The following is a 22,386-nucleotide window of genomic DNA, read 5'->3' as shown; positions in this document are numbered from 1 at the left end:
TTTTTCCTTAGATGTGCCGATGGGTATATAGGGCACCGGTGCGAACACAAAGATACGACGTACACGATAGATAGTATGTTGAATTTCATTATTTCTCTTTTTAGATACTTCCCGGAAAGCGTCATGTTTTGATAGAATTTTATAAACATTATTAAAAGAAAAAAGCTAGGTTTTTATTGCACTTTTATCAATCAATATTTAAAAATCTAAATTTTTGTAAAAAAAAATTCGAACAAATTTTACACCAAAAGATGACGCCATTATTGTATATTTTCTGACTCTTACATTTTTATATATTCTATAATTTTATTAACAATGCTGTTCATTCCCCTGCCTTTAATATATTTTATTTTGTTTTAGTTTTGTCAAGAAATATATAAAGCATTGTATCTCACCACAAGCCAATAGGACCATATAGTTTTAATCACATCTAAACATTTACCTTATGGAATATGGTGTCTTATGTGGGTGTTATTACAATCTGAAAGAGAAAAGTACATAGGTTTTATTCAAACACAATAACCAAAACAATCAAAACAATCTTCTTCAAGTTTTTTATTAATATATATTAACAGTATTTAACATGCCTCTTCTTCAAGTTTTTATTAATATATATTAATAGAATTTAACATGCCACTTCTTCAACTTTTTATTAATATATGTTAATATAATTTAATGCCTTTTCTTCAAATTTGTATTATTATATATTAATAGAATTTAACATGTCTCTTCTTCAAGTTTTATTAATGTATATTAGAAGTAATTAATAAGTCTTTCTTCAAGTTTCTATAAACATATATTAATAGAATTTAACGTAAATAATAAATAGAACATTTTCTGTGCGAACAGAAATCTACTGCTTCCACAGGTTTTCAGACACAATAGGAAATAAAATGTATTTTAAGTGTAAGCACGAACATAAGGAATTCTACAATCACATATTTATTTATCTCAATAAATTTTAAATATGTCGAAACGGTTTACTGATGGCATGAAACACTTCTGCGGCTGGTAAAACACTCGAATTATTTATAGCTAGCAGATTTCATTTACTTAAAACCTTATAGGTTCCTTTTGCATTCTATCATTTATCAAGTATTTTGTACGAATATCATAGAAGTTTGGAAAGTTACTCGATTATGGCCAAAAATACTTTCGAAAGAAAAAACAATGTTTGAAAGCATTTTCTTTTATTGGTTCATTAGGGATAATCTATTCGTTTTTGCAGACCAGCTTATAAACTGAATATAACACTTGACAAAACACTTAACACTACATGTTCAGCATGTTGTATTTTAAAAACAACTGTGAAATGGTTGGCATCAGTTCTGCTCTCAGAACAACACAAGCCAGTAATAAAATTTTAATTCTTCAGAACTCACAAGGTCCTCCTCTCCTCCATCCAATAACGGAAAACCGAGGTCTGGATCATTTGTCTCAGTAGCATCACGCCGAAGAAAGGTTCAGAGGAAGTCGCAAAAAAGTAGGTTAAAGATAGAGACAAGGACCAGTAAGTTGTGTGTTCTAGGTGCTTGAATTCAAAGGGTTGGCACGGATTTGGTTGTTTAGTTTAGAGACAAAAAATTACAACCTGATTACCACCATTCTCAACACGAGTAGATTAAGATCGTGTACTTTTCTATCTGACTGACGTGGTCGTATTACCAATATGTCATTGCAATACAAATATTAAAATTGCCTTTATAATTAAGAAAAATCAAGCATAATTGTGATATGGAACTGTTGGTGATCTTATATATATAGCATAACAAAGTTTCCTTTACACAGTTTTTAATGCTCTCTTGTTTTACTAAACCAACTTACAGTATTTGTTTCAAATGGTATTTTTATTAGTAGAAAGAGACTCTTGACTTGTTTTCTTAAAGTGATGCATTTTATAAGTTTTACTTGCATTCGCGGCTCAAAATATATTTTAAGCTTTACTTTTCACACCGAGACAATGTCTGTAAGTAAAAATATATAAAAACCCAAACACTTTACTTCATTTCTATTCCAAAACGTTGTATTTCTCGTGCTATCAGATTTAAACTATATTATTAAATAATAACTACACTCTTTCAGTGATTTTTTTTATACATTTTGTTTTTAACGATTATCGAACTATTATGGGATGGATGGTATTTTCCATGCAGCTTCTTAATATTATATATTTTTTGGTCCGGTTGCAAATAATTATGAACTTAGAGAAAACATATACTTTTCTCCGATTTTCTTTGTTGATGTATTGATGTGTCTGCTTCGTTTCGAAAGTATACTGTATATTTGCTCATTAATGGTTTCATTTTGTAAGCCACAGTAATTAGGCCAAATGTAATCACCTCCCTTTAAAAAATAAAATAGAAATAATTCCCAAAAATAAAAACTCGTATTTCATGTAAATATGTATATACACGTGTAATATTTCTACTATTCCTCTTAACAATTCGTTTTCTTCGTTTTCTTTCAATTTGAAGACAAACAGGCATTGCCCATTCATAACACCTTTAGAAAAATAAATAAATTTGCAAATGTTTAAACGAGGAGGATTTTATCTTTTTTTAATTAGATGTAGTTTAATATACGTAGTTTGGTGATTTTTCTTATTTCTCTTTACTTGCAGATGCGCCTCTGGATTCGTCGGACATCGTTGCCACTACAAAAGTACTAGAGGGATACTGGGGGAAATAGAGTGTATGTATCTTATTTGTATTACAGAGGGTAAAAGTAAGCCAATCAGTAGACATTAAGATAAAACAAAAAAGCTCATTATTCAATAGAATAAGTATACGGTGAAAACTGCTGGTTTAAGATAGATAACACGTTTTTTTAACACATTAATTTAAAGCACAAATCCTCAGCTGCACTTCATCTTCAGTTTTATTCACATCGTAAAACATTAAATCAGTTGTGGCATTGAAAGTTATGCTAGATGTCATTTCTGGTTTTCTTGGTTAGTTTTATTTATTTCATTGTTAATGCTAACCTCCAACTGGTGGATCCAACATTCTCCTTAACATAGTTAAAACATGAAAACTTTTAGTCCAACTAATGGTGGATTCAACATACTTCTTAGCACAGCTAGATCGTAGAAAGTTGCAATCAACGGATGGTGGATACAACATATAAACTTTAGCAAAGCTAAGATAAAAAACCTTGTAATCCACAAGAAACAGCTTGCTCTCGAGAACCCCATATGTATTTTAAAAGCAGGTTTCGTAATACATTTAAATGGAACATAAGGATATACTCTATTTAAGACGCTAGTTAACGTCATCTTTATGGACAGAGAAAGATGTTCTGTATAAAGTAAAAACGACCTACTTTATTAATAAGATAATCCTTTAATATCTAAATTTAAAAAGTTGTTATTTATTAAACGTCAGTCCACTGTTCCAAAAAAATGTCCTTAGTTTATTTTTTTATTTAGAATTTTAACCATTTATCCATGTGGCTAAAATATCGATGTATTCAAAAATTTAGATACTTAATTCAGTAAAAACCACGCAAATCTAATTCATTTTTTTTAAATACAAAACTATAAAAATGTGCATATAACTAAAAATGTATTGTTTCTAATTGGTACTCATTTTCAAACCACTTTATTTATCGTGTTAAACATCAAAATGTAAATAATACAGTAAAGTTTGTGATCGAATTATTACTCGAAAGTAAACAGTGTACTTTAATATACCTATACGCTCTTTTCGCATCTGTAATAAAATTTAAAGGCGACAAGACAGTCTGCTAGTCATTGAATCTATATAGGGATGGCAAGGACTCCCGTATTAAAGTAGTACAAAATTCATCTGGATTTTCTTCTCTACAGGTCATCAGAAGCTAGATATGATGAGCTTGCTATCTGGCATTGTCGCTCTATCTCTGGTGTATATACCGCTTTTCAGCTATCCAACGCGTCTCAAAGTCGAAAACTGGCTAATAGCCAAAACTGAGATTTCTTTCTTAAACAAGCCTAACGCCTACCTAGTGCTAGCGGTAATTATCATCTGATAGAGCAAACAGTCTTCACGACCCTTGATTACCTATTTTATTATTACTCTGTCCGAAATTTATGAGGCTATAGAAAGCACTCTATAACCTCGTAACCCATGTATACCAGCTTATACAAAGTAAACAAACAAGTATTAAGAAAAAATGTATTGTTGAATAAAAAGTTACATTGAACTTGAAAAAATGAACCAAGCAAGACAGTGATGGAAGCGGACTTATCACTTGATCCGGCTAATGGTCACATAGCAGACAAAGTTGTCTCGAATTTATATGGAGAATAAAATCCTCATATTGTATCTCAGAACGGCTCGTATGGGTATTAACACTTTCACTGATAAGGAGAGAACAACGTTTCGACCTTTCCAGGTCATCCTCAGGTTAAGAAAGGTCGAAACGTTGTTCTCTCCTTATCAGTAAAAGTGTTAATACCCATAACAGCCGTTCTGAGATACATTTTTATTTCAAGTGGGTTTCTCGTAATCAATAAAATCCCCATATTGCTAGCTTCCCCACTTCGTCTTTCTAAAGTTTGATGTTTGAACATAATCTCAGTCATACCAGTCCTTTAGTTAATTTTATAATACTACCTTTATGACTTTTCTGCAATAGAGTAACATTCTGTAATTGGAAATTCTAATTGTATTTGTTTTGCTAGTGAGAAAGCCAGAAAGTTAAGGAATTTATTATTCAGGTAAACCTGAGACAGCTCAGTTCACTATATGTTTTGGCTATTAGCCAGTATTCGACTTTGGGATGTTCTGGATAACTGAAAAGCAGCATATATACCCAACATAAAGCGACTGTGCAAATTAACTCTTCACATTTAGCTTCTGATAACCTGTATGTGCATGTGTGTTTTGATTTTTTTTATATTCTTTCACTTCGTAGATAATAAATAGGCTGGCTTCCTATAAACTCCGACTGTATAATGTTCAAAGCATTGAGTATTCTACATGTTATAGTCATCTTATTTTCATCTGTTATTGGCGAATAATTCCTGCTTCATCCTCTACTTAAGCTTGTTAAAGGAATATCAAATTTCTGTAAGGAAACTAATTCCAAGGAGCGGTAATGCTTTATTTTTCATAAGATAATAATAAAATAGATAGCAAAAGATCGTGAGGACTGTTTTGCTCTTTAAAATTATGATAGAATTATAGTTAATGTTAGAAATAGGTAGGCTTTAGACATGTTTATGAAAGATTATGATGAACAAACAATAGTATGATATTTCTCCAAGAGCAAAACATCTATATAAACTATTTTTTCTGTCATGTATTGTATCATTTACTTTATTAATGGACTTAAAACGTTAAAATTCGGGTTTCGAATCCCCGTGGTATGTCAATAACCTACTGTGTGACTTTGTGTTTAAACACATAAAAACAAGCAGTATTTTACTAATGTAACCATTTTTGTTGAAAATAACTCCATAATTCTCTGTATTCAAATTAATTCTACATAAATCTGTATTCTTGTTTCAAATATTGGTATATATGGACATAGTTTGCCTGAATTTATGGTTAAAATGCCTAAGAATGTACATGCACTAAGTATATCTTTGAAGTTAATTCTGAATTTTCGCAAACAGTACAGAATTTGGAATTTAATCGTAATGTTTATAAAATTGTGTTTGTGTCGATAATTTGCACACTAATATTCCTTTGTATGAAACAACTGACGTCTCTCATGTGGAAAAGTAAGAGACAGGTGCTACGGAAACGGTCTGGCCCCCTATGCACGTGCCTGTGTATAAAACATGTAATGAAAGTGTGAAACAACCTTTAAAGATTGTCAAAATGTACCATTTTGAGCGAAAAGGAAAATGTTTCTCCAACAGGCATGCCCCTGACTTTTACACTTATTTCACACTCCTCTAAAAGGAGCATCACCCTTTATAGATTTTCGCTTACGCCCCTGGATGTATCAGTTTACTTTTCCTTTATTGGAAACTGTTATTGGCTTATATAAAAACAATTTCTTAAACTCGTGTATTTCGTTTTTAACTAATTTTATATTTTTATGTTTAATGAAAACATCAACTGAGTCAGTATGAAATCAAAATTTATTATCTCTTCCTGTCGGCGGGACTGTCATTTTCATTCCCGTGTGAATGAATATGTTAATAGCATAACTGCACAGATTTTCATCTGATTTCGATAAAATTTGGTACGAAAGATCCATTTATTAATTTTTGATGAATCGAAGCTCAAATATTAAGATCACACTGATGGTCAAACACTTTCGTTACAATGGTTGCAAACTGGTAGTTTTTTTAAAAAAGGTTAAACTCCAGATCAAATTGAGTTAAGAGGAAAATCTTGACATCTAGATCTAAAGGTTTTAGGTTATATATTTTTACATACCTTAGATTGATTATTACAAAAATCAATCTGTCTTATCACCTTTAACTTCATTGCATATGCTACATTACAACTGTTTGGAAATAAAATAATTTTGTCATAAATTTATTGATCATATAGTTCGTTCACATCTAGAAAACTGTTGTCTCTCAGAGTATATATTCTCTTATTCCAAAACAAAAATAGTGTTTGTTGTGTTATTTCACATTATGTGTCTATTACGACAAAAGTTAACTTTTTGTTAAGCAGAGTATATCTATAGGTTTAAATTCATTATATCTTTAAAACTGTCTTTACAATAAACAACTTATCAGATTTTAAAAAGGGGTGATTCTAAGAAGCGGGTGACTTTTTAGGAATTACAAGTTTTCATGTTCTTGAAAGAGTAATTAATACGTTAGGTCTAGCGCTAGGCGTCCGTCGTCATGAGTAGAAAAATACACGCAAAAAAAAGACAAGGGAAGATATCCAGTTAAATTAAAATGGCTATTGACAATTTCATCATCTATGTATATAATAGCCACTCTCTGTTTGTAATGCTCGACTCTGTTGGTAAAGTTCAAATTGGCTCAGTTATTTGTCTCAAGCAGAAGTCTCGATTTCAAATCTCATCACATTTAGAACAAGATATCACAATATTAAAAAAAGAACATAATAGTTTATGTTACAGATTTGAATTACTTGTTGACATTTGATCACAAAGAACTCGGTGTACGTTGGTTATATCACACAACTATCATATATAATTCTCGTGTTAAAGTCACATTGAAATTGGGAATTTATATTAATCTTTTACTATTCTATTTGATTTTTTATATATTTATCATAATATTTACAACAAGTTCTTTGAATCTTAAAAACTCAAATATAATTCTAGATTAAGCCAGGGAGAATATTATACTTTAAGTAATGAACACCATTTACCGTATGCATATTAGAAAAAACAGCTTAAGTATCTATTCAGCCCAATAAATACTGTCAAAACACATTGTTGTTGATGTTTCACACCTTTAGTAAAAGATTCGTAAAATTTAAATCAAAACATTTATAAGGATTTTTTGTGATAAGTTATATCTTTGTGAATTTGCCCTTCAGTAACAAATTATTTACCATAATAATTAATAAATCATAGGGTTAGACAATTAATCAAATAGAAACATTTCGTCGACAATCGTTTTTTCTGGGTGTTTCAAGCTATAAGGTTTTATATAAAAACAGATTTGAACATAACATAAAAATATAAATAAGTCAAAATTCCAATTAAGGGCCACTCACAGAAGATGATCAAATATATACAAAGAATGTTGTTTTCGTGAAATATTAGAAAAATTATGAACACGCTTTATAAATATATTGTAACTATTGTATAATGAACTTTTAAAGAAACATATTTATAAAATATTTGGATTTTATTTTCAAATTGAAAATTAATAAGAATTTATCGTCCTATGTCTCGAATTCTTCTAGTAATGAATAAAGCTGAAGGGTAAGTGCAATTGATGATTACAAAGTTGAAACAGGGCCTAACATGGCCAGGTTGTAAAGGCACTTGACTCGAAATCCGAGCGTCACGGGTTCGAATCCCCCGTCACACCAAACATGCTCGCCTTTTCAGCCGTGGGGACGTCATACTGTTCGGTCAATCCTACTGTTCATTGGTAAAAGAGTAGCCCAAGAGTTGGCGATGGGTGGTGATGACTAGCTGCCTTCCCTCTAGTCTTACACTGCTAAATTAGGGATGGCTAGCGCAGATAAACCTCGTGTAGTTTTGCGCGAAATTCAAAAACAAACAAACAAGTTGAAACAGTTCTCAAATCAACAGCCTTCTACGCACTCCTTCACCCCAATGGTACAGTTAAATATCTACAGACTTACAACGCTAGAAAACAGGTTTCGATACCTGTGGTGGTCAAATCACAAATAGCCCATTGCATAGCTTTGTGTGTAACTTCAAACAAACAGTCTTTTTCTCAAATCGTTTGTTTCTTATTTTTTTATTTGTTTAAATTCAAATTTGCTGACATAGTGCCATCTATTGGGCATGATACTACATTAGTACATTGTCTAGTCGTGGATATATTACTTCAAGGAAGTTAAAATATTCTTTGGACCTTTGTACTCTATAGGTTCTGCAAATGCTACAGTCTGATTTTTCAAGGACAAGAAAAACATGTTTTCAGAATAGAACTGAACTGAATATGCCAAACATAGCTTGTATTTCATCTTGATCTGCACACTTTAAACATATCGTACGCAACGTCACACAAGTTTTTAAGAAATAATAAAACAACTGAATTTTTCTTGCTGTTAAGTTTCTTGAGTTTATCTTCCAGTTTCATAACGCCTGGGTTGCTAACACTTTTTTTATTTCGTATCTACTTTTCTTGTTAAGAAGTGTTTTAAAAGTATGATTGAAAGTAAATGAAAATATAATGTTAACCACACTGCATCTATCATCTTCAGTGACAACGAGATTATCTGCATGGTACTATGGCTCTCCATATTGGCTAGGATACGACAGAAGCAATAGTGGTGTATATATTACAAATTTCATTTACAACGACCGTTATGGTGTGAATCAAATTAAACAATGAAACGTTATTCAATTAATTTATAATAATAATTTTACAGCGGTAAGTCTACAGATTTATAACGCTAAAATTGGGGGTTCGATTCCCCCCGGTGGGCTAAGCAGATAGCCCTATGTGGCTTTCGTATAATAAAACACACAATCATAAACATCATTTTATCTTAATTCAATTTATTTCCATTCACAAGATCTGACGAACCAGCAATTTTATCTTTTTTTCTTCTTAAAGCTCGTTAAGCAAACACAGAACAAACAAGATAAAACTAAGCCAGTAATTCTAAGAATCCATGAGTGAACGTAAAGAAGCATTTGTTACAACATGTCAACCAAACTACATCTGCTTTATCTAGTGTGAAATACAATGTTGGTACTTCAAATAATCTGGGATCCGAAGAGGCACACACACAACCTTGTGTAGGATTGGGTGGTTTTTTGAAACGTTTAAATATCTACGAAGGTTGATTTAATTATTTCATTTAAAACAGTGCGTTGATACACAAAATAATACTGAGAATTATATTAAAATTACCTACTTGCAAAGTCGTATTGTGTCCCTTTCATCAGATATATTCCAATCGAAAATAATAATGTAGTTATGTTATGAAAGTTTAGTATGTCATAAAACGTTTTGCTCGTAACGTAAAAAAGCTGGACCTTGTAAAACACTTCAATTAAATTTCTAAATGCAAAACACGCACACAGCATCTTGATAATCATGAAAGAACATTGTACAATTTGTATAGAGAAGTATATTTTATTTGTTAGTTTACTCAAAGTTGCACAATGAACTATTTGATCATGTCTGCACCATGGAGCAAATTTTTACACTTTCAAGCTCATCCCTGAGACATTAAAAGGCCATTTCTTTGTGAATTAGTGTCCTGTTTAGCGATACGTACAACACGCGAACTTTTATAAAAATTAACGTCAGCTCTTTCTTATTGTAGAATGGCCAGGTAGTTATGGCGCTCGACTCGTAATTCGCGGGTTCGAATCCCCGTTACACCAAACATGCTCGACCTTTCAGCCATGTTACGGTCAATCCCATATTCGTTGATAAAAAAGTAGCCCAACAGTTGGCGGTGGGTGGTGATAACTAGCTGCCTTCCCTCTAGTCTTAAACTGCTAAATTAGGGACGGCTAGCGCAGATAGCCCTCGAATAGCTTTGCGCGAAATTCAAAACAAACCAATCGTATAGTAGAATAACACCAGTTATTTACTCCACATTTGCTTTTGATGCGACCTTGACCTTTTATCAGGCATCAAAACCATTGAGTTATCCATAAACGAAAGTTTCGATATCGTCTGAGCTCATCTTTTATTTTGTTCTCGAGAAATAAAAAAGCAAGTTTTGATTGCTAGTTATAAAATTATGTTTACAACTAAAGAAGTGCAAAGTTTTGTCGAAAACCGTTGTAATGATTTTGTAACAAGTTATCATTTAAATTTGTAAATAAATTAATAAACTGATAATGATAAAAAATCATTAACACAGCCACATCTGAACGTACCAATATCAAGATAATCAAGTTCCATTTATTAGGCTGTCAGGTGATGCAGTAAGTGCTTTATGTGTAGTTTAATTATAACCTATCAGACTCACGTAAGCTAAGCTTATATTTACGGAAATGTACTTGATTGAAAACATTAAGTTCTGTTAAGTTAATCTTCCATTGAAACTATTAGATTCTGATGATGATTTAACAGTATCAAGTTACTATTTAAAAATTTTAGTCAAAACTATGATTTAGGGTTTTAAGTGTAAGACACATGTACCCAGTTATTTTATGTTATCGGAGTACATGAAGGTACCTATCGTGGTAGAGCTATATGCAATGGTAGAACCAATGAGAAACGAGATTATGTTTAATTACACGACTTTAAATGTTGCTTGAATGACTTGTCACAAATATCTGAATTTAAAAAACAACAAAACATGAAGGCTTTTTAGAAAGTATGTTTAGTTGACGTTCTCAAAGATTCAAGGGCTATCAACCAATGATAAACATTCTACGATTTGCTGATAACAGCATAAAACATCCCTTAACACGCCTCAAAATTAATGGTGTCACTAAGTGTTTGCCTTATTATTTCTTTGTATTATTTTTATGCTTTAACTTCTAATTTTCTTAAATGAAGGAGGACGCTATTCAATGATTTTATTCACTTTTACAGCACCTCAGGAACGAGAGTGATGTCAGTATGGTATCATTATGTAAGTATTCATGATTCTGTCGAAATATCTGACTTGATATTTAATAATTTGTTAGATCACTGTTTCATTACATTACAATAATCACTGACCACCTAGAGTTAATATATTCTTCATAAGAGTGGATTATTTTTTTAACATTTGTTAAAACCTTGTTCACTAATTATTCGTGTATGTTTGCGTTCGTCCACTCACCTGACATTAAGTTCCTTTGCTTAAAACAAACCAAACAATGGTTTTATTTGTCGTCAATTGTTTTCTCTATTGAAGCACCAATCTTAATAGTTTAATATCTATCATTCTATCTATTAAATGTATAGGTTATGAAGTGCACGTAAAATGAATTGTTTAAAATCAAATTAAATATCGTGCTATTCTTAAATGTAGTATTTATTCTTTTTTTCTTAGAGGAAGAATGATGGGGTAGGGCAAATAAGTGTAACGACGACTTTAATAAAGAGGGTTAATCGCGCCTTATTTGAACAACTTGCTTATGGTAGTGAAGTACGTATTACAAAAGATGAGAGCCATGGTGCCACCAACTTGATTTATAACACCTACATATTTGTTGCATTCCCGATCATATATCAGGAAATGCTGCAATGTGTCAAGTATGGCAGTATGAACATGTCGAAGTCCTTTCTGGAGAAAGATATTCGAACATTGAAATGGACGTATCGTTTGGAAGAAGGTAGCCTTCAATGTTCTCAGCAGATAAACTAGCCCAGTATAGCATCTGAACAGCAACTGGCTTCAAAATCACACCCTAACCGATTCAGAGCAATGTTCCCATTCGTAGGATGAATGGTATGATCAAAACAGAATTTTCTGTCACCAAAGTCGTTGTGATGAAATTAAGTATATCTCCTAAAACTGTTCATAAGGTAAGATTTGAGACTGATGAAAATTAAAAAGCCAAACGTTCATTACCTTCTAGCCACACCTCAACCAACAGCAGTCTTTATGAGAAAGATGGCTGAAAAGCCAAAATCACAACAATCCCATTTGACCCTACGTTGTTAATATAGAAATTGCGGCATTGGAAAATAGCAAGATTGCAAACTTATAAGACTACGTTTGAGTTAGAATTTTGAAAAAGTAATATTTTAGTAGAGGAGGTTGCCTTCTAGAAAAATCTAGATGCATGTTCACCCAAAATGATGTAGTCTCGTACATTTTCTGGACCAATGTGATACTGAAGTTGACATTTGTTCAGTCAATCATAACGCATTGTAGGAAGCTGCTAATTTGGTGAAAATGTGAGGTATTTTAAACTGATGTGTGATTATTGAATAAAAATAGGTCCATATGCATGTGTCGGTACGTCTGAAATAGCCATTAGGCTAAGCATGATCGATATAGTTCAAAGAGCAGTACGAAACTTGAAGCAACGTTCTTTAAAATGCAGTTAAACCTCAGTAACACCAGAATTAAGAAATATTTACTTGTATTAATATACACCTGAATACAAAAACCAAGATGGTGCTTTACATATGCTTTTACTTTAATATCATATTCATTACCAAGAATGGAGCTTCCAAAAATGCTAAAAGGGAGTTAAAAAAACGTGTGACAACACTATGAACACTTTCTTAATTATTGGTCTGAATCTTTATATTTTGTGTTGACGAAAAGAAAAAATTACAATGCCCAATTTTTTTAAACTATGTTTTTAATAGAAATATGTTATGATACAATTAATCTTCCTACAATTACATATCTTAAGATTTAATATTAACATCATATTTTATTCTGTAAGTTAACGAACTTAGAAACTGACACCACATGAAACATTGCAGTACACCACGAGTTAGTACAAAATTTTCACTAAGAGATGTTTTGAATCTTATAAAAATATTTTATTTTTTCACTTTCGTTAATTGAAAAAGTATGCCAAATATCCGTTCCATATTACTTAGTATCTCATATATTTTAGGTTGTTTCGGCCGACTAAACTGCCAAATTCACTTTATAATTCTAATTTTTTTAAAGATAGTAATTTTAAAATTATTTCTTACTTTTGCTATTTCTTTCTTATGGTGTTACACAAATATTAAACGGCATATTAAAAAGGTTAGGAAGACAGTTTTGTTGCGACATCTTTAAACTTTGTACAAAAATGTTTTGTGTGCGTGTCAAACAAACAAAAAATTCCAAATATCACATAGAATTTACTGAACTAGAACAAAATATAGTCTGCCACAAGTAAATAGAGGTCATATTTAGTTTGTTGTTCTTTTCAGACTTGGAGAGGAAGTATCAGTATCACGTCATTGTCTTCAATTTTTCTGTGGTCATTTAGTGTTTGTTTTAAGTTTCACTGGGATCGTTTCATACAAGTAAGTACGCACGAATTTCTAGAAATATTTTGTAAAACCAAACTCTCCGAATATGGTTAACAAAATACTAATAATTACTAGTATAAACAATGTTATACTACAGTGTTATTTAAATTATTTTTTTGTGTGCCAATATTATAAGTAATTATAGTGTCTTGGGTTAAATATAGAAACAATTACTAGCAATTATTTCTATGTGTAAAAAGAGGTAAACTGAAAACACTTGTTTCAGATAATTTAAAAGTTTACATAGATATTGTACATACGAATAAAAGTTGATAACCTAAGGCGAAGCATAAATAGAATAAAAAAAAAACTATTACAAAGTTAACAAATTATTTACGTATGAGAACCGGATCTTCTTGTAGATGTAGAAACAAGACCAAAACTATAACCTATTCTGCGACGTTATACAGTGAGAAGAATAGGTAATAGCTTTGGTCTTATTTCTCCATCTACAAGGAGATATTATACAATGAGGGACTGGCACAGCCAGGTGTTTAAAACACTCGACTCCTGATCCGAGGGTTCGAATCCCCATCACACCAAAAATCCTCGCCCTTTCAGCCGTGGTGAAAGAGTAGCCCAGCAGTTGGCGATAACTAGCTGCCTTCCCTCCAGTCTTACACTGCTAAATTAGAGACGGCTAGCACAGATAATCCTCGTGTAGTTTTGCGCGAAATTCCAAACAAACTATACAGCGAGAGTGAAATGATGAAATATTCAGGATACTATGAAATATTTTAAATAATTATATTTTAGGTAAAAAAATGCTAAGTTTTTCTCAAATATTATAATTTGTACTATTTCGCTGTGCATTGTTATCTGCTGATTATCTGTCACGAATATTTTTTTAACTGCCCCGCAGACTCTGATGTCATGTCCTCTTTACGCTCAACAAGGGGCGCCATTAGATATGGGAAAGAAACGACATTTAAACCCTGGTACGCAGCTATCAGACAAAATAATTAAAGCAAAGGTTAACAGTTCTGAAAAGCAATGTGCTGAAGTTTACCGAAATAGAATTGGAATAGTGCAAAATACATCCTGGGTATGAGTTTTATGTGATGGTATCCAGCGGCATCTCTACCATAAATAATAATTTATTGTATGTGAAGGTTTAAGAAAGACGAGCAAATTTCCTGGTTACTTTTCCTTTCGTTGTTTTTGTTAAATGAAATTACTTCAGTCTCTTTGATTTGATTTTTCAACTAGGTTTCTTGGCAAAGATGAGGTGTTTTCATGTGTCGAAATTTGTTTTCCGTTTAGACATTTCGTTACTAAAACATTGAAATGTTTTTTCAACTTTGCATATTTTAAATATATTGTTCGATGTAAAGTTATAAAGTTATTTCACCTCCTGCTTTATTTATTTATTTTTCAGATTACACTTTAAAATGGATAAACCAAAAGCCTAACACATAAAGATGTTTTAAACATACAAATTTGATATTCATTTTATATCGGAGGCTGACATTTTATCAGGTAGTACATATTTTATGTATTTATTAAAATATTTAATAAATTCACAAAAAGATGTCAATTTAAATAATGCAAAGATCCAATGAAATGCATTAGGTTTTGGTTAATCAGATGTCTGAAATTAAGAACAATTTTACAACCACGGGTTCTTGTTTATCATTTCTTGGTTTAAAACATATCAACGTCACCCAGCGAAAAGGGTGATGTTATAGTATAGCTTATCATAAAACATTATTGTATTGTATTTTTAAACAAAAGCATCTTTGGAGTTAAATGAACCAAATGGCCATATCTATCCCTACTGCATAAGCGATGATGAAGTGGGAGCAACCAATCAGTACTCGCGGCAACTTCTAATGGAATAACAGTGTTGACTGTGATATTTAAAACGAAAGTAAGAACATGTTCACTAGCATATTTAAAATTCATACACACATCAGAAAACAAAAAACAAAAATTAGTCGGCACAATGTTAATATTAAAAACTAACTTTTCAATGTTAAAACTACCATTTACTCTTTTTTTTTTTTGCTTAATATGAAAATTCCTTGGAATAAGCATACACAAAACAGGTACTTACTAATACTAACCTTTTTTGTTTTCAATTTTAAACAAAAACTACGTGAGAACTATCTGTGCTACCTGCTCCTAATTTAGATGTGATAAACCGCCAAATGTTGATTTCCTTTTTAACCAAAAGAGAGATTGACCGACATTATAACGACCACATGGCTAAAGGGACAAGTATATTCGGTCAGGGAATTCGAATACCGCGAGACCCGTAGAATATGATTTTAGTGCCTTAACCACTGGGTCATACCAGTCTTCTGTTTAAATAGAACATCATATTAAAATATAACTCTTGCTTATATGATACGGGAAAAACGTGTTTTTTTTTTCATTACGGGATAAGCAACCCCTCAACTTTGCGACATTTTTATCCCGTGTGCATGTAAATTTGCAATAAGTGTAATGATTTTTCCGCTCCGCCTCCTGTCACGGAAAACTTTACTTGTCTCCATTCTCAACGTTCATATATGACGCCATGAATACTTTCTACACGGATCTAATACACTGGCCCCCTCTATATGAATATAATAGTACTGTCTGCTGTGTGTCCATATAAATACTTTGCAGGGTATCGACGGACCTTCACCAAAATTAGTGTGGAGGTTAAGCAGGTCCATGGGGAAACGCACACAAATTTTCAATTTTGTATTTCGCGGTTTTAATTAGTGTTTCTGCGTATTTTTTAACCCACTACTTCGCCGCTATTGATAGCAAATTTGGCATGTTTTTTTGAGTCTATAAGGAGATACATACAAATTTATGGTTTCACATTTTATTTTGCTATTTTTATGGGTATCTTAGGCGTGTGCGTGTTTTGTTTGTTTTTTAATTATATATAAAGGAAACAACTTTTCCTCTCCTAAGATAACCTTTCATTAATCGTGAATTTGCATAACTTCCGTTGAGGGTCCGGGTACCCCGACTAGTAACAATAAAAATAACGTCGAAAGATCAGATAAACTACTTATCAGGTTTGTTGATAGGTGGAAAACACTAATGTGTCAACTTCCATATCAATGTAATTAATCATGTTGACTTTGCATTTTCTGCAAGAGATGGTTCAGCCCAAGCACACCATAAAATATTCCTAGCGATGTATCATTCTGTGGCACAGTACATACGTTATTATTCCAACCTCTTCGTTTCCTTATGATTTATAAAAACAGTCTTTCGCAATATTGAAGTACAGACGTGAAATTCTCAACAAGTCCTAGCATGCGATTCAGTTACAGCCATCTCCCCACCTCTCAGTGGCACAGCGGGATGTCTGTGGGCTTACAACGATAGCCGTGATGGGTAGAGAACAGATAACTCATTCTGTAGCTTTGTGCTCAACTTCCAAACAAACAAAAAATGATTCAGTGTTTGTTTGCTTGATACAATTATGTGTACTACAACTATAAAGTATGACTAAATTAACAACACCATGCGTCATATATCACCAAAATACTCAAAGTTTCCAATAATTCGTATACGACTTATCTATATCCATGGTTTAGACTTTCTTTATGTAACACATTTTGCCCCCATTATCGTTCATGGTCAACAGAAGAGATGTGGTCACATAACTTACATTCAATCCAGTTCAACCCTATATTAAGCTTGCGTTTAAAAGAAATAAGAGCCAGTGGTTACTATAGTTCAAAACTATGTACATGTGTGTGTGTGTGTCTATATAAATATATATACACAAACACACGTAACCATATAGACATAAGTCAGTCAAGGAATAATGATCTCACGTCTGATATCCTAAAATCGTTTAATGCTTTCTAAAAATTGGAATTGAAAGTATCTTGAAATATAGTGTAATAAAAATATAATTGTTCTTACACCACAAAAAAAAAACAACAAACAACTACAGTTAAAGTTTTACTGAAAATAAATAAGAAAAATAATATATCGTGTCCAGTCCAAGTGTATTTGAATAATAGACAGCATACTTATTTTAAAAATAGTATAGCAAACATTCCCTTAACCTGGTCGAAACATTGTACTAATTCCTAACTTTGCTGTTTAAATTCCTGCGATAGCATTGCACTTGAAGTTAGACAACGAAGAAGGAATATCGAACAATATATGTGGATAACCGAATCTCCTTTATGTGAAACCTAGGAGCTGGTCTCGCTGGGTAGCTTTGAAAAATTCCCGACAGCCACGAGGTTTTGTTAGTTGTCAGCAGTAATGGATCAAATTAATTATAGCACATTTGTTTAACACCTAAAGATATGAGAAGACATTTCTTCAGCACCAGAAAATATACATCGCTCGAGCAAAGTAACATAGTTCAAATGATGACATAATTCAAATTATTATTGTGTTCACCAGATAATGAATGTCGTTACTGCCTACTGGTGTAATTTGTATGAAGCTGTTCTCTTCGAAAAACGAGTAAAGGTTGTAAAATAGTGAAGGACAACAACAGTTAATGTGTTTCACTGCAGTCATTGTGTTAAGTGAAGGCAGATGTTAAAATTAATATGCCTTCAACTTTCGTATAAATTTCAACAAAGAAGCAAAGCGAATATACGTGAAATACTGATATTCCTCTCCAAACTAAGCTTTATGTGGTAACTGTAATAGGCATCACCGTATAAGGCTTTCGTGAAATCGGGGAAAAACAAACAAAATCAACGTAGGAAGTAATGGAACTTGGACGATTACTCGAGCTAATCTGAATATAATGACGTGACGCCCTTTGTAAATATACCGATTTAGTTCAGTCCCTTCGAGAGTTTCACAATTTCCAAGGATGTGAGAGATTCATTACGAGGGGACCAAACAGCCTGTTACAGACAGGCTCGGCTTGTTTGTGTTCGTTCAGCATATTTTAGGCAAGTAAAAGTTTTTGGTAGATTCTGAAAAAGCAAGTGGAATAAACATTTTTTTTGTCACGTTTTCCTCTAACAATGGTAGTAATAGAAAAATCTACAAACAAAAAACAAAACAGTTGTTTATATTAGAGATTAACAAAATATAATCATTTTCAACTTAGCACTGAAACGTTATCAATGCTAGATATGTTCTACGTTACATTAGAAATAGATTTCACAAGTTACAGAGGAATAAAGCTAACTTGTAGAAAATTTTAAAGTTGGTTATTAATTGAAAGTTTTCATTTGTTGAAAAACTGGCTGGTTTTACATGCACTTTTCACTATTTGTTACATGCACATTGCTAACTCTTGGTGCTCGACCATATATATATAAGCTACTAGTGTAATATACGGGTTATAGACAGTAACAGATACGAACTGTCAATGCTAACAGTATCTACTATATATATGTATCAAGCGTCGTTATGAGCAAAAATGTGGTACAGTATTATACAGACAGACTATAATGGTATAACACAATTTGTTTTTCTGCTCCAAACGGTTATGGAATTTCATTGTTATATATCTAGAAAAGTTGTTAATATTAAAATATATTTTACTTGTGTAACAAGAGACAAATTATTATGCCAGTAATATACTAAACCAGGATAACCACTTAGCAGTACCTATATACATAATATATTGCTCATAATAGACCACGAATTAAAAAAAAGTCCTGTTAGCGCTAGATATATCAAATATGCATACTGAGGTTTTCAACTGTAGTATTTTTATGATGTATTGATACTACATTTTAAATGTAGACATATCCCCCATTTTGTGGTATTGGTAGGTCCAAAATACCCCACTAGAATTTAAACAAAAAGACCCCTGAATAAACACAGATTTGGAACATGTTTTAGATATCAGTGCTATACTCAACATATTGAAAATACACAGTAATTCCAAATAATTAATAATATCATAGACAAGACTCAGAATGACTGGAAAATTCCAGAGTTTATTGGCAAGTAACATTAAAGCAGTGGCTCTACAACTTTTTTCACTGACAACACTGTAATCTACTTATCTTAATTTATTCAAACACCCTTACTGCCACATGCAAGTTTGTTTTTGTAATTTTGGGTTAATTTGTGTGTGTGTGTGTGCATGTGTGGTGTGTGACACCCCTAGTGACTTGCCATGACAACAGTTTGGAAAATACTGCTTTTAAGAATAAAAATACATAAATATAGCTTTTGAAACAGACTTCATCTTCCTTATACAATAGTGTGTTTGACTGAAAATTAATACACTGAAATGTGTTACAAAGTATTGATTTTTACAAGTTCCCTCAATTACATTGGATAGGAAGATACGGAAAATAAAACTTCTCATTTCAGCTTGAAAAATATTCCTGAATCTTGCCAATAAGAAAGATTCTTTAGGAATCTATGTATGTCTGTACAGAGGAAACTGAAGGTTTGTTTAATAAGAATTGACGACTTATTTTGTGGCCTGCTTGCCAAAACCTAAGAGTATTTTTCTCTTCTTTGATTAAAAAAACAAAAGTTTTTAAATCTTACCAACCCACCGGAAATGCTTTTTGTACTTCTTGTAAAACCTCATGTAATCTTGTACTTACTACTCTGTCATGCCCTGCATTATGTTAGTAAACAGTAAATTAGTGACAATTGTGGGGCCATTTTATCAGCATTTTCTTTACTACCTTAGCTCCAATAGTTTCACACTTTTCCCTTCCCAGAAGCATTTTAGTGAACAGTAAGAGTTGCAATCATTAAGAAACTACATAGTTGTTTGAGTTTTATTGTAAATAATGACAGTGATAAAATATATGCAAAGATAAAAAAAAGGCTGTACATTTCACACCCTAAATGTTAGCTGTAAATTGTATGTTTTAAATGGAATCAACTGAAGTAAACTTGACCCAAAGGTAATTTATTTTCAGTTGATCTAATATATAATTATGTTGTTGTATTTAAGTTATGAATGTGCAGAAGACTAATATTAAATGATGTAGTTTCCAAATTTACAAAAACCCAGATGTGTTTTTACTGTTTGTTGTCACTAGTAATTTTTTTACAACTTTTAATCTATTTACTATTATGAAAATCAAAATTTCTATTTCCTTTATATATACATTAATATTTTTACTTTATGTTAGATGTAAAAAGGAGTGTTAATAATAGTACCAAAACACAATGTATCTTGAAAAATACTCAAAATACTTATAGTTGCATACTGTTATTATTAAGGATGATAAATGTTAGATCGTGGCTATTCTAAATTTCTGCTCACATTGTGTTTTGTTGTGTTTTTTTTCAAATAATCTTGTAAGTAAAATAAAAAAAAAGTAAAATATGTTTTTGTCCATTGCAAATTTGTGAACTTCTGATTAAACAAAATGATGCTGTAATTCTGGCAAAATAAAACTCTTTCAGAGATCCTCAATTTCATTTTTCAGTTTCTACACAAAACATTTGTAGCTCTTCATTTAAAACATTTTTAAAACATCATTGAAGTATGCTAACTCATGTCCAATTTAGAATTATTTTCTTTTGTTAGATCACAATTTCTACACTAGAACATGAACACTGAATAGCATTCCACTTCATAGTGTTCATGTTTCAACCAGAAAACTCAATATTAAAATGTTCAAATAAGCATTTCAGATTGACAATGAAAATAAATATCAAAACAGAAAAGCATACTTGTGTAACTCTTACAACATAAAAATGATTAAAAATCATTGAATTATCATGCCATATTTTATAAATAAGATATGGCTTAACAAGTTTGATTTAGATAAATAATGTTTTAAATATAATTTGCCTTTTAATACAAGATTGATTTTTAATCTGAGATGCCCTTCTTGGATTGAGTTCTTAAAAACACAAGCAACCACAAGCATGTAAAAAATTATTTAACATTCATGCCCCAAATCTAAGCATTTCATATGTATTTGGAATCATGTGAAATAGAGATCCAAAAAAAGCATTTACTGTATAGAAAATAACAGAAAAACATTTTCCTAATTCAGTCTTTCTGATGGTATAATCACTACTTTACAAATATATTAATTACTTTGGGCAACACTTTTTAAACTTTTATACCAGTGGTTCCCAACCTTTTTCAATCTGAGGACCCATTTGTAAACATCACTAGCCAGTCACAAACAAGTAAATAGCCTGAGTACAAAATCCATCTGGCTTATTAAATACTTACATCTATTTCAGAGTCTGTTCATGGTCCTTTCACATATTCCAATGAACCAGTTTTGGATTGTAGTCCATAACTTAAGAAATGCTGCCTTAGAATATACTGCATATATAATACTTATACAAAAATGCTTATGCATATATTTATATTACAATTTTTCTAATTGCTATGAAAATTAATTTGAAAAAGAGAGTGTATGTAAAATACCCTCTCTTTCAAAGTGTTTTCACAATTAAAAATATTAAGTGCACACACACACTGGCAAATCAATTCTGCCATATCACACTGAATTATATAAAGAGTTGTTTAAAAATTATATTTGAAATGTTTTGCAAAAACTTAATATTTTTCTGTGAAAGATCTTGCAACTTTTTAAAGTATTCAGAATATATTTCACTCTCAAGAAATATTCTGCTGCTGGCTCAATTATATTCAAATAATACAAGAATAAAATTAAAGAAGTCTAAAACAAACATCTTTATTCATTCAACCAGTATCTTTCTGTAGCAGAAAAATTCATCCATGGTATGAAAATGGTATATTACATCACTAATTTAGAAAAAAAAAAATCCTAATACAACATCTCACAATCCTACATTTCTAATTATTCCTATTATACATTAAAATAGGATAAACTTGCAGATTATATTAACTTACAGAAATATTTGGTGGAGTTCAAACCTTAACCCAGGAAAGTGACAATCCAAAATACACTTTATAAAGCTGAAAGCAGTAATATTAGGTTATCTTTATATAAAATTATCAC

The 22,386-nt window shown here is 31.5% G+C and overlaps 1 protein-coding gene and 1 long non-coding RNA gene across 17 annotated transcripts in view; one reads left to right on the top strand and one right to left on the bottom strand.

Annotated features, from left to right (window-relative positions):
* The window catches only part of LOC143234059 (protein vein-like), a 111,564-nt gene extending 90,718 nt beyond the window's left edge, over positions 1 to 20,846 (top strand). For 2 of the 13 annotated variants that reach the window (XR_013018493.1, XR_013018490.1), the window contains exons 5-11: positions 12 to 73; positions 1,376 to 1,483; positions 2,621 to 2,691; positions 11,138 to 11,177; positions 13,418 to 13,513; positions 14,898 to 14,998; positions 17,599 to 20,846. Coding sequence is in view for 4 of the 13 variants with exons in the window: in XM_076471099.1 (XP_076327214.1) it covers positions 12 to 73; positions 1,376 to 1,483; positions 2,621 to 2,688 (238 nt within the window). In the remaining 9 variants the exon portion in view is untranslated. Of the gene's footprint in view, positions 1 to 11; positions 74 to 1,375; positions 1,484 to 2,620; positions 4,355 to 11,137; positions 11,178 to 11,582; positions 13,130 to 13,417; positions 13,514 to 14,381; positions 14,843 to 14,897; positions 14,999 to 17,598 lie in introns of those variants that run through there. The other 11 variants (XR_013018498.1, XR_013018495.1, XR_013018494.1 and 8 more) reach the window with 10 other exon arrangements.
* The window catches only part of LOC143234061 (uncharacterized), a 54,334-nt gene that overhangs the window by 6,168 nt on the left and 25,780 nt on the right, over positions 1 to 22,386 (bottom strand). For 3 of the 4 annotated variants that reach the window (XR_013018499.1, XR_013018501.1, XR_013018502.1), the window contains one exon: positions 84 to 481. This is a non-coding gene — a long non-coding RNA (uncharacterized LOC143234061). Of the gene's footprint in view, positions 1 to 83; positions 482 to 22,386 lie in introns of those variants that run through there. The other variant, XR_013018500.1, reaches the window with a different exon arrangement.

This window comes from Tachypleus tridentatus, chromosome 12 (genome assembly GCF_004210375.1).
Source record: "Tachypleus tridentatus isolate NWPU-2018 chromosome 12, ASM421037v1, whole genome shotgun sequence".
Classification (NCBI taxonomy): domain Eukaryota; kingdom Metazoa; phylum Arthropoda; class Merostomata; order Xiphosura; family Limulidae; genus Tachypleus; species Tachypleus tridentatus.
This window is presented reverse-complemented; position numbering and strand designations above follow the sequence as displayed.